Source organism: Anarrhichthys ocellatus, unplaced genomic scaffold (genome assembly GCF_004355925.1).
Source record: "Anarrhichthys ocellatus isolate YVR2014 unplaced genomic scaffold, GSC_Weel_1.0 scaffold12, whole genome shotgun sequence".
Taxonomy (NCBI): Eukaryota; Metazoa; Chordata; class Actinopteri; order Perciformes; family Anarhichadidae; genus Anarrhichthys; species Anarrhichthys ocellatus.
Genome location: NW_022280042.1, coordinates 9,906,589 through 9,922,676, shown reverse-complemented (window position 1 = coordinate 9,922,676; position 16,088 = coordinate 9,906,589). Strand labels below are relative to the sequence as shown.

The following is a 16,088-nucleotide window of genomic DNA, read 5'->3' as shown; positions in this document are numbered from 1 at the left end:
CTCATTACCTCTGTATGTAAAAGCCTCACAGAGTTCTTCAACACCTTTTAGTTTCGTGCGGTGATGTCTGATCCACTCACAGACTCTGTGGTGGGTCGACCGGAGCGTCACGCTGAGGTCGACGCCTGCAGGCCGGACAGCGACGCTCAGTAAAGGTCGGGACATCCAGCCGACACACAGACACACACACACACACAGACACACACACACACACACACACACACACCTGACCTTTCAGCTTCATTTCTGAGTAGGACGACGTTATCTTGTGTTATAAACCATTTGTTAAATTGACATACAGTAAAAACAAACAGTGTGCTGGGAGTCAAAGCTCAGATCTGGGTTACAGTTGTGTGTGTGTGTGTGTGTGTGTGTGTGGGGGGGGGGGGTTCCTCCCTAAAAGCCTCCTGCCTGTTAACACCGGCCATTAGCTCTCTGTTTAACCCTTCATGGCAGCGTACACCGCGCTCCGCTCCGCCATCTGGATGCTTCTGAGTCACTCAGAGGAGATGAATTAAAGAAAATTAAGATTCTTTTTCCTCTCTTTTGAATCTCTGCTTTCCTTGTTTTGACTTTATTTATTCATGTTTTGTCGTCTGTGAATCGGTGGATATGAAGCGCGTTGGTTATCGTTGCCTTTCTTCCCGAGGAGGAGTGTGTTTTACCTTCTTAGCAGGAAGTGGTGGAGCTGTCGGTCGGGCGGAGGTAATGCTCACTGACAGCCCGGCGGGTGGAGACGGGGAGAGGTCGCTGCTTCCTGCTGCAGCTCTGCATGAGGACGAATAAAAGCTCTCATGAAATGAATAGAAACAGACTGAGACAGAAAGATTCATCTGTGAGGAATCGATCGGGGCATAATAACACGGTAACATAGCAAAAACACTCAAGATTATTGTAATTAACACATTTAAATTTTCATTTCAGACTTCAAAATGAATCTGTTGCACTAAAAAAAATCATTAATAAACTCAAGTTTGCAGGTTGTGAAAGCAGGTCAGCGTCAGAACCAGCAGAGCGTCCGTATCTTCCATCAGGTAGAAGGTCTGAGTGGTCATAGGTGGCCATTAAATATTTCATATCCTCCTGATGGAGGTGTCCAGAAGCAGTACGGTCCGAACTTCAAACATGCAGGTAAAGAGAACAGACTTAACCTCCACAGTGACAGTAATCAGAAAACAACCGGCGTTTACCTGACAGGTGAGCTCTCCAAGCCTCTGAAGTGTTCAAACAAGATGGGATTATGAGGCAAAATATCATCTTTGATTGGACTTGTTTGTGTTATTGCTTGATTTTGACATTTACATTCATGTATTGGCGAGACTTTTTGTGAATATATTATGTGTTTAATGTACAATAAAGCACAGAGCGCACTCGTAAACAAACGTTCTACAGTGTGTAAATACATTTTGACAAAAAATGAATCTTTTGTCATTTTTAAAATGAAATACAGGAACAGTGACCCTCTTTTGTTGCAGACAAAACAACAATATCCCGACATGATGAACACCAGCAGACTCCAAACATCCCTCAGAGCTCCTTTAAACACACAGAGCAGGAAGACCACGTCCTGCTCTGTGATTGGCTGCAGCTTCGTTATCAACACAAAGGAACCTTTGACCTCTCGTGGTCTCTCGGAGCCGTTGAAATGAATTATCTCAATGACAAACACGACAACATCTCTGCTCTCGGCTGCAGCTGCTCCGTCGGCCTCCGTGAGGGTTTGAGCCCGAGGACGGGGGCTAAAGTGGGACACACAACATCTCGCTCGGATGATTGATCACGTCACAAGCGGGCAAAGTTAACCGGCTGGAGACTGCGGGAGAAGAAAAACTCTCATAAATGATTCGGGGCGAGTCATTAAAGATGTAAAGTCAGCGTTGGGCACTCGGGAGAGGAAGCCTTTGTGTGTGCAGCTGAAATATGTCGTTTAACACACCTTCACGGTCAGGCTTTGATCTGTGAAGTCATGGCTGCAGGTGATACAGGTTGAAATCAGTTTAACATATATTCACAGAATGGATCCCCTCGGACCTCTTTCTCTCTCGCCCACAAAGATGGAGGTTTGATTCAGAACTTGATGAATGTGTTGTGAGAGGAGATACTTTATGCTCAGTGCGCTTCCGTCTCCTCTGGTATCGGTGAGTGTTTGTTTGCTTTTGTCGAGGTGCGACTTCACACATCTGCTGCTGCAAAAAGCGTAAGAAGGGAGGGGGAGGGGGTGGACAATGCTGCTGTGTGTGTGTTGTCGGTTCAGTGACAGCAGCTAAAAGCTTCCTCAGGTTATCGATGGCGTGCATCACTTCACTCTGAGCTCCCATGATGCAGCTCACCTCATTGTTTTTATTTCAACAAATATATTTCTTATTCTTGTTGTTATTTGTGGTATTAAATTGAATTCTTCCTCACGTTGTTCTCGTTGTATGATCTTATTCCTAACAGTCTACTTGTTTATTTAGTCATTTTAATGTGGAGAAGTTACATATTATACCTTTAATTATTTACAGTATTAGAGTCTGTTAGCCAAATATTAAAGGTACATTAACATCCGTCTCTCTTGTTTCTGATCTGAGTTCTTTCTTACCTAACCTTCCTGTCACAGTCTGGCTGGCTACAGCTGACTGTGGGGAGAACAGGTGAGCAGCACAGGGGATGTGAGGCAGCGCTACAGTGACACCTGGTGGACAGGTGAGGAAGGTCAGCTTCTCAGGAGACAGGTGAGCACAATCACGCAGAGAGAGGCCGCTCGGTGTGATTGCACAAAATCCTTTATTTCCAGGATCCAAGAGCACATTTTGAACACACTGCTTCAAGACAAACTGCATTTTTAAAAAGATTTGTTTACATACAACTACAACCTTCAGTGATAAAAGTAGCAAAATAAAGTCTGTGTGCTTTAAAAACAACATAACCACGAGCAAATGACAAGCTTACGGAGAGTTTGGTTCCAAAGTTTGACAAAATGACACAATGAAAATATATAAAAGGCTTTTAAACGTTATCTGGTGGATTTATAAAGAGTAAAACGTAGCTCCAGACTTATGGCACTGCTTCTGTTCTGAGCTAAAGTGACAAACATGACAAAGATAAAACACAAGGGAACAATATTCACACAACATGGAGTCATAAAATGCTTTTTCAGTGCTGGAGAAAGAGTTTGTAAGTGATTTTAAAGTAGTTAAAAAACACAGTTATATACACACACACACACACACACACACGACCAGCTTGTTTTTAAAGCGCCTTGGTAAATGATTGTCACCTCATAATCTTTCATACAGCATTTCATCTCACAACTGGTTTTAAATATTCTGTTCTATAAGAAATGTTTACAAAAGAAAAGAGGCAAATCTGTAAATGCATTTCGTCGTTGTGACGCTACCGAAGTCCACCAATCGCTCGTCAGCACCATTCCGTAGTGACATAAAAGCTTCATGTTCTCACATTCAACAACTGCAGACACGCGTGTGGTCACATGCCTCTCATTTGGTCTTTGAGTCGGTGCTAAATGCTAAATGCTGTCGTCCAGCTTTTTGACCTTTTAGGTCTTTGAAACGTGAGCAGTGCTGCGTTCATGTCACGTCTCAGCTGTGTGGAAATACATCTTGATATTTGGAGACTCCACACCTGTTAGAGGGGTAGTTTGGATGCTTTGTGGGGCTGTATGAGGTGTACTACCTTCAAACCTAGACTGTTTATCTGAAACCACACTTCAAACAATCTGAAGTGTCCCTTTAATCCGACGTAATGTGAACGCAGCATCAGCTGAACAAAGATCATGTCCGATGAGAGCTCGTGTCTGTTAGTAACGTTTGGTTTGCTTCTTACTTTAAAGTAGTTTACACACATGAACATAAACACACTGCTTCCAACATTTAAGTGCACATCTTCTCTCAATCATCTGTAATCAAAACAATAAGACGTATATACTTCCATGCGCTTCCTCTCGGGCCTTCCGTTGTCTTCTATTATGTACAGCTGGTCCTCAATGGATGTGTGCACGGAACGACTGCAGGATGCAGTAAGGACAAGGCATCCATGGGAGATTCTCACACTAAAATGCTTATTTATGCTCAGAGCCTCTCTGATCGTGTCTGTAATAATAAGTAAGAGCCTAAGCAGGCTGAAATGCAGCATCAGTATGAACGTGTTTTCACCGTCTGTTTGAATCTCATCTCAACAATATCAACGATTAGAATGAAATGCTGTTTTTGTTGCTGTTGAAAAGCACGAGACGAACGGCTTCTACCGACTCTACAGGCCGTCTACGATCGCACACCGACGGTTAAATAACGAGCAGATCACCAGCTTCTTCTTCTACTAATGTAACATGTAACCGCCTGTTAGCTGCTAATCAATTCCTGTAATACAACAAAGCATAGCGTCGTGTTTTAAGGTATAATATTCCATATTTCACAGGTTGGTTTAGGGATACAAATCTAGAAGCCTGGTTGTGATACTCGAGCTGAAGCATCTTTATTTATCTGTTTTTAACCAGCAGCTACTTGTAAAGAAGGAATCTTGAAGCACACAGCTTGCTGGTGAAGGAGGACATGTGAAGGATGCACGTTATGAAACTCTGCTTTCCATTGTTTTATGATGCTACAACCTTTCACACTTATGTTTGTAGAGATTCGTATCGTCGTTCTTGTTATCCCGTTATTGGCGTACACACACAAAGAGACTGTTCATTTAAAGTGTGTCTCTTCTCCTCAGGACGGTAACAGTGTATTTACAGATAATAAGGAGGAACATGAATATGTTATAACACGCAGTGTGACGGATACACAAACACCAGCAGAACAAACCGGATGTAGAGTCCTGTCTTTTTTTCTCCCCTTGCATTGTCCAGAAGGCGTGGTCACATTGAACATCTCTTTTCCTCCTTCAGAGCAGAAAGGGTTTGTGGGGGTCCTGCAGGGCGGCGAGTCCGTCGCTGATGTCTCCGCTCAGACACGTGCGGATGTACGCTGCGTCGGTGGCACTGAGGAGGCGACCGTTCTCCAGCTGGGAAACAAAAAGGGTTTGAAAGGGTAGTGTGGTGTCATTCATCTTTTTCCTTTATGATTCATCACAATTACTGCTTGTGTATTGTTCGTTGAATACTGTGTACAGAGAGCAGCAGCTGTACTTTCTGGTGATATACTGTAGCACAGACAGGTTCTACTCAAGATAAACATGCATTATAAGTATTTTCCTCATTGAATGTCCTCCTCTCCTCCTGACGGTACATGTTTCCACAGTGGAGTCCTGCTTCTGTCCGAGCTGAGAGTAGAGTAGTGTAGATAGAAGAGCCCCCCCCTCCACAGCATTAGGTAATGATGACAGTCAAATTGTAGGTCAGCAGCGCTCATGCTTGACTGGCCGGCCTGCCAGTATTTTTCTTTCAGCGACAGCCACTGACCCTGAAGAATAACAGCGGAGGCTGAATGGATGCCCGGGGCCGACCTTCTTCTCTTCACTACTGAACGGAGAGCAACAATAACACAGAGCATAGATGCAGGAATCTGATCTGTGATATCTATCGGACAGATCGCAATCATTTCTTTCTTTTCTTTACACCAAGCTTTTAAATTCACTTCATCTCTGACGAGTTTGGTTGAATACAGATTTCACAGAATGGACAAAAGGGTTCCTGTGTTCCTAACAATACAGCAGACAACCTCCGCTTCATAATGTTGGTTTGTAGGTGAAGTAAACCATTTGTGAGAGCTCCTGAGACGTTCCTGGTTTAAATGCTGCAGCGTTGACTGCGACGCTCTCGTTACCTCGTTGTGTGTAACGAGGGGAACTTCTCTGGACCTCCGGCTACGTGTTTATGCTGAAGGAAGACGTTCCCCAGATCTTCCCTGCTCGCTCATTACTGGGAAACCTTTCTGTGGGACTTTAAAGACAAATTCCTGCTTCCCCTGAACATTACACAGCCCCATTAACCAACACAAGTAATGCTACTGGGACCTGAGTTCATGCTGGGCTGCAGTGAGTCTGGTGCATCAATTCAATCTGAAAATAATTCTTAAAATGTTCCTTTAAATGTTTGGTGCGGGCGACATCGGTTTATCTGTAGATGACTTTCTCGATTTATCATTTAGAGCATAAAATATGTTGAAAATGGTCAAAAAAAGACCATCTTTACATTTTAATATTGATTGTTTTGTTCGACCAACAGTCCAAAATGCAGAAAATAGAAAAACATTCACATTTGAGAAGCTGAAGAGCAGATAAATGATCTGTTAAACAACTCAAATAATCTCCTCTGAGGACTGCTCTGGGAAGTATAAGTCTATGTTGAAGGAGGACGAGACGAATGTGTTTGGACAACCAAATAAAGCAGAAAGTAAAGTATTGCAGAGAGGAAGTGAAGGTTGTTTGATGTTGTATCTGATGAGAGTAACAGCACATAATACGGAGCAGAGACTCGAGAGGACTCTACTCTCAGACCGTCGTCTTATTTACAGGCCGCGTCCGCTCGCATCATCACAGTTTACACTGAGCTGCATGCCGGCCCGGGGCCTCTGTGAGCCGACGCGAAGAAAAAAAGAGAAGAAAATCAATTTCCATGACAGTGAAAGAGAACAGCGCAGGGCTGCAGGGTTGTGGGTCCCGCGGTCCTTCGTCAGTGGGATCAAGAGTTTGGCTCCCAGACCAAACAGTTGTGAGGAGAGCTGGCAGCTTGACGGTGAGGAGGGAGAAGAGGAAGAACAGGCCTGACACGAGACAGAAGGTCTTAGTGGGACTCAGGAGGGATGTTGTGTCTCATGGACAGAAAGTCAGCCTCCATCCTCTAAATGTCATCAGGATATTGAAACCTGAAGAGTTGTCGTCGTGGATTTAACTTTATGGCGTCAAGTCGATTGACCTTTCAGCTACGAGTTAGGAACAAAGATTTCTGTGTTTGTGTACAAAAAAAGATTTAAAGAACGTTATTGAAATGGCTTGTTGTCATGTGAATGCTCTCTTACCTTGCTGTGGGTGGAGTCTAGTGTGGCGGTGCTGATCGTGCCGTAGGCCTCTAACGACGGCCGGCTGTGCTGAGGCTGGGACAGACCCAGGAGCTGCTCCAACTCCAGCGCAGAGCTCTGGGTGGGACACTGGGACAGACACGGCGGTGGAAGCTGCTGGTGTTTGTGGTCACCCTGCAGCTGGTAGGAGCTCTGGTTGTGACCCACGTCCGGTGTTGTAGCACCTGAGATGTTGTAACCCGGGTGGCCGACCTCCACGTGTCCGTTTGGGATGTAAGACCCGTTTGTTGTGAGCTGATTGTGGAAGCCGGGCAGCAAAGGGAAGCTCTGGCTGCTGGCCTGCTGGTGGGACTGGTGGTGGACCGGGTGCTGGTGCTGCTGAAGCTGCCACTGTGGACTCGACTCCAGAAGGTGTTTGTGTTCTCCGTTGAGCTGCGAGGCTCTGAGCACTGTATGTGGGTGATGACGGTTGTTGGCGTGATGGCGGCTCTCTGTCGTTACCACCCAGTGAGTGTGAGGAATCCCGGTTAAAGTCTTGGTGTCCGCTGCTCCGGGCTGAATCTGCTCCGGGTGAGCTTTCACTTCAGCACCGACGTGCTGCAGCATCTGCTGCGACAGCTGGGTGATGGGAGGAGCTGGAGGGACAGCGGCTGTGAGACAGGTCTGTGGCTGCTGGGAGACGCTTTGGGCTGCAGGTCCAAATCCACCTCCGTCTCCTTGTCCCCCCCCCTCTGTCCCAGTCTCCAGAGAGTCGTGGATGTAGGAGAGGATTTCGTTGTTGGTGAGAAGGTCGCCAAGTGTCGGGACGCGGTTTGGGCCCAGCTCCACCTGGATCATCCTCTCGTCCAGCAACAGGAGCTCCAGGTCTTCGGCGTTCAGGCCCAGGTTCTCCAGGGCGCTAAAGAGCTCGCTGTTGGAGCACGGCTCCTCTCCTTCCAGAGACAGAGAGTCCAAAGTGGCCAGCAGGGGGTCATAGCTCGGTGTTTTGTTGCTGCATCTCCCCATCTCCCCGTTGGATTCCATATGCCAGCTGTCGCCGCTTAACAAGCCACCAAAACCATCGCCGTCGCTTTGCTGCTGGTTGAAAAGGCTGCTGTGGTACGACATCTTCGGCTCCGGGTCCGGCTGGCAGACGTACACGGACTCGTCCTGGCTCATGAGCGCCCCCAGCAGGGACTTTGGGTCCAGGTCCTCTGAACAGTTCTTGTCCAATTTCCCCTTCTTGGACTTGCTGCCTTTGGCTTTTCCCTGGAAGGAGTCGGGGAAGCCGTGCAGTGGATAACCGGTCTGGTAGAGAGTCGCCTCTCCGGTGGCGAAGGTGAAGGGAAGGTGCATCGACCGCTTCCTCAGGTGCTCCCCTCCTTCCTCATCCCTGTGAATCACACAGAACAAATTAACAGATCAATCAGCTAACACTCAAAGCTGGAACCGGCGTCCACTTACACCAGCGGCCTCTGGGTGGCGATGATGTAGTCGGGCTTGCTGTTCTTGTAGACGAGCCGGGCGTTGGCCTGGACCCACTTCCACCGGTTGTCCTTGGTGAGCAGCCTGAAGACGGTGAGGCCGCTCTCGCCCGTCTTCATCACTGGAATCACATCAGAGGCTCCGTGTCACTGCTGTTCACGCTCTGCATGCCCTGCAGTGTGCACACACTCACGCCGCATCTGCTCAGTCGGGCGTGCAGCCGCCGCTACTTTGGCTACATGCACATGTTACAAGTCCTGTTTGCACACACTTAAAGCAGGACAACACACACGTGCAGCATCACACCCTCATCTCCACGGCTCAGTGTTGTCTGGCCCTGTGTGTCATTGTTCCTGTGCCGTCTACTTTCAGACCAATGTTCAAAAATGTCGTGAGTAAGCTAATACAAGTGTTATAACTTGATTAGTTTCCGCCAATAAAGAAGAAGAAAATAAACTGAATTGTGTCCGTTATTATGCATATGAATCATAAAAGAGGAACATCAGTCGTGTGCAGGTTTTGCCTTCCAGTTGTGAGCAGTTTCCATATGAATTCATCACATAACCGGTTTGTCTTCCTTCCCATCTGTGCGTGTGTCTCTGTGTTGTATGTTTCCAAATGCACACGCATGTATGTCCGTTTTCTGGATGCATGACTACATGCACACAGTGTGTGTCTTTGTGAGCGAGCGTGTCTGGTAGCGGCGCGTCGAGAGCACCATGGTTACCACTAACCGGGTCATCCGGTACACAAAGTAAGTAGGACACTTGACTCTCGCTTGGAGTTTTCCTCCACCATCAGCAGACGCACACACAGCGTTTGTTTGCGTGTTTGTTGCATGTGTTACAGATGTAATGTTGGATCTACACACGTTAATATTTACCGGGAAGCTGAAATAAACATTTGTGCTGTTAAAAATAGACAAAGAATCAGAACGATCTGATTTGAATCCCTCAGTGAGCAGCTTTACATGTTCCCTAGCGGCCTGAAATAGACTTTCTATTGTTCAGACGTTTGCTTCCTCTGCGCATGCTATTTGGGGCGTGGCCAGATGCAATTAAGAAGTTAGATCGTACAGTGTTGATAAGAGAATATCATCTGTTCACATTTGCATAATCACCACTCAACCTCAACAAACCCGCCCAAATCTGACTGTCTGGGTTCGGGCACAGGTGCGTAAATACAAATATATGCAGTTTATATATGAATATATATGAATATATATATAAAAAAAGGTAAAACAACAGCTAATGGAGCACATCTTTATGCGTATTTTCCTAAAAAAACAATGAAACTTGGACTGTGACTTACTTCGGACGTGGTTTTCGGCGCAGTACAGCATGTCGGCAGCGTGAATGAACTGGTAACCCGAGCCTCGAACTCTCAGCTCCGCCTCCGTGTAGCCCAGAACAATCTTACCCCTGAGAGAATGACACACTTTAACAATCCAGCTCATTCAACAGCATTCTGAATAAATGTGAGGGGCTTTCTGGAGGACGCACTTCGCGTCGCAGGACATGGGCGTGAAGTCCAGCTTGTGTTTGGTCCTGAAGATCATGTTCCTGGTCCTGATTTCCAAGATGGCCGGAGAATGGAGAGGGGTGGCGATGGCGAACAGGGCGAGCTGAGGCGCAGCGCCGCCCTCGCCGTCGCACCGCTGGCGGCTCTGACCGTGGAGGAACTTGAGACGACCCTGGATGTTCAACGCCTGAGAGGAGAGGCACCATCGACACGTAAACACACTAGTTCCACCGGTGTCTCTTACTGGGAACCCTCCAGCTGCTCTCCCTCTGGTCACGTGACTCGTTGTACAACAGTTTTTAAGTGGCCGGGTCTTCATGCATGACTGACGATCATCCAAACTAAGACTCTTTTTGTAGACAAATCACAGGTCTCACAATAATCTGTGTGAGCTTCATAAGGCTCATGCATGTGGTCCAGATCAACACACACAGAGTAGATTAGGAGTCATGTCCATCACCTCTATTAGTGAAGGCTCAGTTCAGCTCTTTTGGGGGGGATCTGTCCATCTGGATGTTCATTGGTCTGCCTGTAATGTTGTGTGTGATGATCTTCTTCATGTTGAGGTTACGTTTAATAAGATTTAAGAAAGTAATGAATTGTTGGAACCACAAGCACTTGTGTTTCTTGGGGGAATTTAGAAGTTTTCTGGGTCCGTTCTTCTCATGTAAATGTGTCTGATGGTACGATAACCTCTAAAGAAAAGACTTTCTCCCCTCTGATGTCCTCCTCTCCCCCTGTGGCATCTCGTGTGAGGACCCCCACCTCCTCTGTTAGCTCTGGTTAATTGACCTTAGTGGGTTTAACAGCCTGCAGCCGGGATGTCAGGAATCTAGCCCTGAATAGCAAGAGGGATTAAGGAAAACAAAGCCATAGCGAGCGGTAGACAGAAGCAGAAACCTGGCTTAATGCTCACGCAAACGCAGTGGGAGGGAGAAGAGAGAGTCGCAGGTTCAAACCCCTTCAGGAGAGCTGCTGGAGAGTCCTTGAGCAAGACGATAACAACTCGAACCATAACTGTCCTTCACTGACAAAGATGTTTTCTAGCTGCACTCTTAATAAATAAGATGTTTGCTGGACATGTATATTTTATGTTAGAGAGAGAGAAATACTTTTCAGATGCTTTAAGAAAGTTTCAACCTTCTGCTGGTTGATTTTCACAGCGTGAAGGAAGCAACCTAAACGATGCAACGTTAACGAGCTAAAACATTAATTGTTTAGTCTGTAAAATGACCATCAAATTGGCTTCAAATGAGAGATTAAATCTCTGAAAATATGAAACACAAAAAAGCATAAAATCCTCAAAGATGAGCGGCTGGAGGTAAGTAAAGTGTTTGGTATTTTGGCTTGATAAATGAAGGATTTTTCTGCCCCTGCAGTGACTTGCTCATGGGCGACCCTGCCCCAGTTTTCCCAGCAGGGTCGAGGGATTTTTCGCTGCCACTGAACACAGCGGGCGTCTCTCTCCATCTGCAGCTAATTGTCTTAGTGGGAGTAGCCGGGTCTGGAGCGAACAACCCTGACTAAGCAAGTTTCCCCCTCTGCTCCGGGAGGATTAAGGCCCTTTTCCCCATGACCCCGAGGCTCTCTTAAGGCGGATTACAGGAGTACATGGTGGCTTCTGATGGCTGAGGGACTCTGAGGGACTCTGAGGTGGCACGCCATACTGCGAAACTAAATTTCGGTCTTACCAGGAAGCCGGAGGAGTTGTCCAACAAACAGCGGAAGCGGCAGACGAAGCCTCTCTCCAGGAAGGAGGAGTTCTCAGGAGGAAGCTGCTCGGGGTTGTAGCTCACCAGGCAGGAAGAGCTCGACACCGACTCGCCATCTGACATCAAACAATACGTTTTATTCCTCTATTGGTGACGTCTGTAATGCTGTAGAGCCATGTTGTCTTTACGCACCTGTTGAGGGTTCTGGGCTGAGGGCCCAGTGCAGGTTGCTCCTGAACTCCTGCTGGTCTTCAGTGTGGATCAGCTCCAGCACACTCTGGTGCATCACGTCGGTCTGAAGTTACACAGACAATGAGTGAGGAGAGCTACATGTGGCTCGGCTAAGACAAACTCTTGTTTAATAAATGAGCATCTACCTGGTGGAAGCCGAGGTAGTCCTGGATGCTGTGAGAGCAGAAGAAGACGGTTCCTTCAGCGGTCACCACCAGGACGAAGCCGTTCAGGGCCTGCAGAGAGGAAACGCACCGTTTGTTTCATACTTATTCATATTGCATTGAATTATAATCCTGATTAAAACGTGTGGTGGTCACTGGAAGGACTGGAACCCTCATACTCAAGACACAGCAGTAAGGTGAACATGCAGAGAACATATCAGATTCCAGTGAGAACAAAGGCTTTAAAACAAAGGGAAGACATGAAACTAAAGAAAACTGAGACTTCTCCTCCGGGCAGAAAGAGAGGAAGACGAGGACGAGGTCTGACTAACACCTTCATCCTGGCTCCTCCTCCGGCCTCGGGGGTCGCTGAGGAGGTGATGACATCGCGTCCCGACACCACAAAGAGTCTTTATAAGGTTGATATATCGCTGCTGTTGGGTCAAAACTTTACATTTTCCTTGTGAAGCCTCTTTGGAAATCCATTACATGACGTCAAAAATTCATCCGCTTCAGGCTGGAAACAAGACCGCTTCTCTCAGCTGATGAATAATTCACATTTAGGGAGGCGGGTCTTACTCGATAGCGGCAACATGCGAGTAGAAAACCAGATAACCAGAAAACCAGAAATCAGATATTTTGTCATTAATTTATTGTTATGAAGTGAAAACAGGATCCATCCTCTGGTTTTAGACCCAGTGTGCAGCAGAGTGGAGTGGAACACAGGCACTGTGTATAAATATTTACTGTAGATTCATGTGTTTGTTGTTTCTGTCACATGACCACGTGACCACACACAGGAAGTGCATTCACCACTGAAGAAGAAGCTTTGTGACCCAGTTCACGGGTCTATAAGCGGACGACAGGAAGCCGTGATGGGTGCTAAAGATCTGGAGGTACGCCGTCAAACAGCCAAGAATACTCCCAATGCTTTTAGTTGATTTCCACCCCCCTCTGTGCTCCATAATAGATGAGTCCACCGGCTCTGTATAATTCATGGGACAGTCGGTGTCCGTAATGGAACAGAAGGAAGCTGCTGATCTTTCTTCGCTGCTGCAGTGACCCATTTACTCCTCTGGGATCAATACGTGTGTCAATACACTGATGTAGGGCAGAGGAACCAGTGTTGACTTACTGTCTCTTTATGTCCATACCATCACCTTCATCACTGCACGTTCTGGACCTTTAAACCCCTTTAAACCCCTTTAAACCCCTTTACACCTCTTTAAACCTCTTTAAACTGCAACTACGGATTCTTTTTCTGCCATTTTGGAGGCCTCGGAAACAAGAACATTGACGTATCATTTTGTAAGTTGCTTATTTCCACATCCAGCAGTTTCTTTGAGCTCTTTAGCTGCTAAATGCTCCACTATGTGTCGTGTGCGGTGGCTTTTTACAGCTTCTTCTCTGAAAACATTGAGTGCGAGAGAAGATTTTGTGGCGTAAATGACACATGAAGCTAGAGACGCTACAGGTTCTGAAGAGAACCCGTCTGTTGGTGAACCTAAACGGACAAACTAGATCCAGTGGCAGTCATGAGAACCAGGACAGAAGCATGATGCTCGCTATAAAGGACAGCGAGCTAACTCTTCATCCAGATGTTCATAACGAGCCACATCCATGAACGTGATTAAAGACAACACCTCTTGTTTCCCGGTGATGGAAGTCTGAAGGTGACCAACCTGCAGCAGCAGCTCCCCCTCGGGTACGCCGCCGTCCACGGACGCTCTGCCGGCGTCCCCGTGGTCGCTGCTCTTCTTCCCGCCGGTGGACAGCTGGTTCTTCAGCGTCACTGCGGAGAGACGGACAGAGAGGACGAGTCGGTGACGGATTTATATCCAGTTAGAGTGTCTCTGTCACATATATCCTCTGAGATTAAAGTCTGACATCTGCTCATTATGTGGATGATTAGAAGGGTCTCCTTTAAGAACGTAGACTGTATTAATGGAGACAACACAGAAGTCTTCTTTATTGATTTTACATGCAAAAGAGAGAGAGAGAGAGAGAGAGAGAGAGAGAGAGAGAGAGAGAGAGAGAGAGAGAGAGAGAGAGAGAGGATTTAAGGCAACACGCTTCATCAGCTTGCAAATAAACAGATAAAAACGTCGGCTTTCCAAAGTGTTACTGTGACTAGAAGCTTTCCTGTAGTCGGGCAGATGAAACGCCTCACACAGGGGCTTCTCTGTCACCTCTGACCCCTGAGACAGAAACACGGAGGCCAGCCCGGTGCCTCTGACTCTGGTTGAGGACAAACAAAGAGCTTCTCTGAGACGTTAATGGAACAGGAAGTCTCTGAGCGCCGCAGACAATACAGACACTCCAGGTTCCAGCACTCAGACGGCTTCTTCTGATCGCGACCCAGATTCCACTCCGGGATCAATAAAGCTCCATCGTATCACTTTATTATCTTTAATGGAGTCTTTGTGTGCCGCAGCCTCGGGGCGGATTAAACCTCCACAAAGCTCCACATGGATCCACAAAGATCCACATGGACCCAGCACCAAGTCAGACTAAAGATAGTACATTTATACAATGAATGGAGACATTTATATATATATATATATCGGATACATTTGTGGTTCGGATTACATTTAAAAGTCATTTCTGGCGACTGACTGATATCAATAATATCTGCAAGGAAAGCAGAATAAACAGGAAACGCATGGCGGCCTGAGGGGAACAGCATCAGTCTTAATGTGGTATGTTTTTGGAAAATGGGTGAAGTAGAAGTAATGCATACTTCATATTTAATGCACTTAAACGTGAATAACACCAGCTTGTTCCCTCACAGTTGTTGTGGTTTGATGTCTCGGACATAAAGGTGTTTTACTTTGTGACTTTATCTCAGAAAAAACAACACGCTCACTAAGCTCGGCGTAGCGTCGGCTCACAGGCCAAGAGAGGGAGCAGCAGAAGCATGTCGACCATCAATAATTAACAGCTTTGACGTCACGGACGGGAGCTGGTGGCAAGAAAGAAAACACCCCGAGGCGACGGGGAGGAAGAGGGGACGTCTGTTGGCACAACGAGGACACCGCCAGCCAATAGAAACATCACAACAGACGCGCTTCAGGCAGATAGGAAACATGAAGGGAGCTCCGAACATCCACCAGGTTTAGTCCACAAAACTGCAAGAAAGGGGATTACTGCTGGTGGAAATCAACATCACGATTATAATAAATATTGATATCACAAGCAAGCAGAGAACGAGCTCACGTACGAACGAACGAGAGGCTGCAGCGCTGTTCATCCACCTCTCGTCTGGAGGGACCCTGACACGAACAGTGACCCGTCTAATGCAGCTACTCATCGCCGGGACCGAAATACATTTTTCAAAGGTTCAACGGCGGCGCTGACGGGTCGAGAGCACCCCCCCGAAATGACAACATCGATAACAAACTACAGCGTGTTGTTGGGCTTAAAGAGGCTTAAATATTCATACTATTTACATTATTATCTCTGTCTTTATAGATCAAATACAAGGTAATACCTGTAACATTTCACATTTTATTATGTGATGCTTGTTTCGTAGAGAGCATCGGTTTTTACCAGGCGTCCTGAACGCAGCATCAAGTCCACAGAAATACATATTTGGCATTTTCTTCTGCATTTGCTGCTTCATGAGGAAAAGAAAGTCTGACATCTTGTAGACGTAACTTAACATTTGTAGTTATTTAGAAACGCTCTGAAGCTCACCTCACACATGGTGCACCACCACAGTAAGAGCAAATAAAAGGCGTTTTCTGAGGTTGTGAGAGTCAAAAGTTGAAAAGTGGGCTCCTGCGTCCCCCCCTTCTTTCTTCAAAAGGTCTGTAGCGCGGTCGTGAGTGGATTATCCCGCCATGTTTCTACCCTCCGAGGCTTTCATCTCCTCCTCCCACCTCCTCTCTGCAGCCTCCTCAGACCTACTTTCCTGTGTGACGGAGACTTTGGGGTCGACTCGTGGCCACGGGCGAGAGAGAGGAGCTGACCTACAATACGTTGAGGCTGAACTGAGACATTACCATGAGAGTGGGGGGGGGGGGGGGGGGGGGGGG

The 16,088-nt window shown here is 46.9% G+C and overlaps 1 protein-coding gene across 1 annotated transcript in view; it reads right to left on the bottom strand.

The window, feature by feature from the left end:
• Positions 1-2,234: 2,234 nt before the first annotated feature.
• LOC116385882 (aryl hydrocarbon receptor-like) overlaps positions 2,235-16,088 on the bottom strand; it is a 16,918-nt gene continuing 3,064 nt past the window's right edge. The window contains exons 3-11 of the mRNA XM_031851614.1: positions 13,734-13,843; positions 12,034-12,123; positions 11,849-11,951; positions 11,636-11,772; positions 9,926-10,131; positions 9,735-9,844; positions 8,403-8,544; positions 6,960-8,331; positions 2,235-5,004 (exon numbers count right to left, since the gene is read on the bottom strand). Coding sequence (XP_031707474.1) covers positions 4,885-5,004; positions 6,960-8,331; positions 8,403-8,544; positions 9,735-9,844; positions 9,926-10,131; positions 11,636-11,772; positions 11,849-11,951; positions 12,034-12,123; positions 13,734-13,843 — 2,390 coding nt within the window. The 3' untranslated portion in view covers positions 2,235-4,884. The remainder of the gene's footprint in view (positions 5,005-6,959; positions 8,332-8,402; positions 8,545-9,734; positions 9,845-9,925; positions 10,132-11,635; positions 11,773-11,848; positions 11,952-12,033; positions 12,124-13,733; positions 13,844-16,088) is intronic.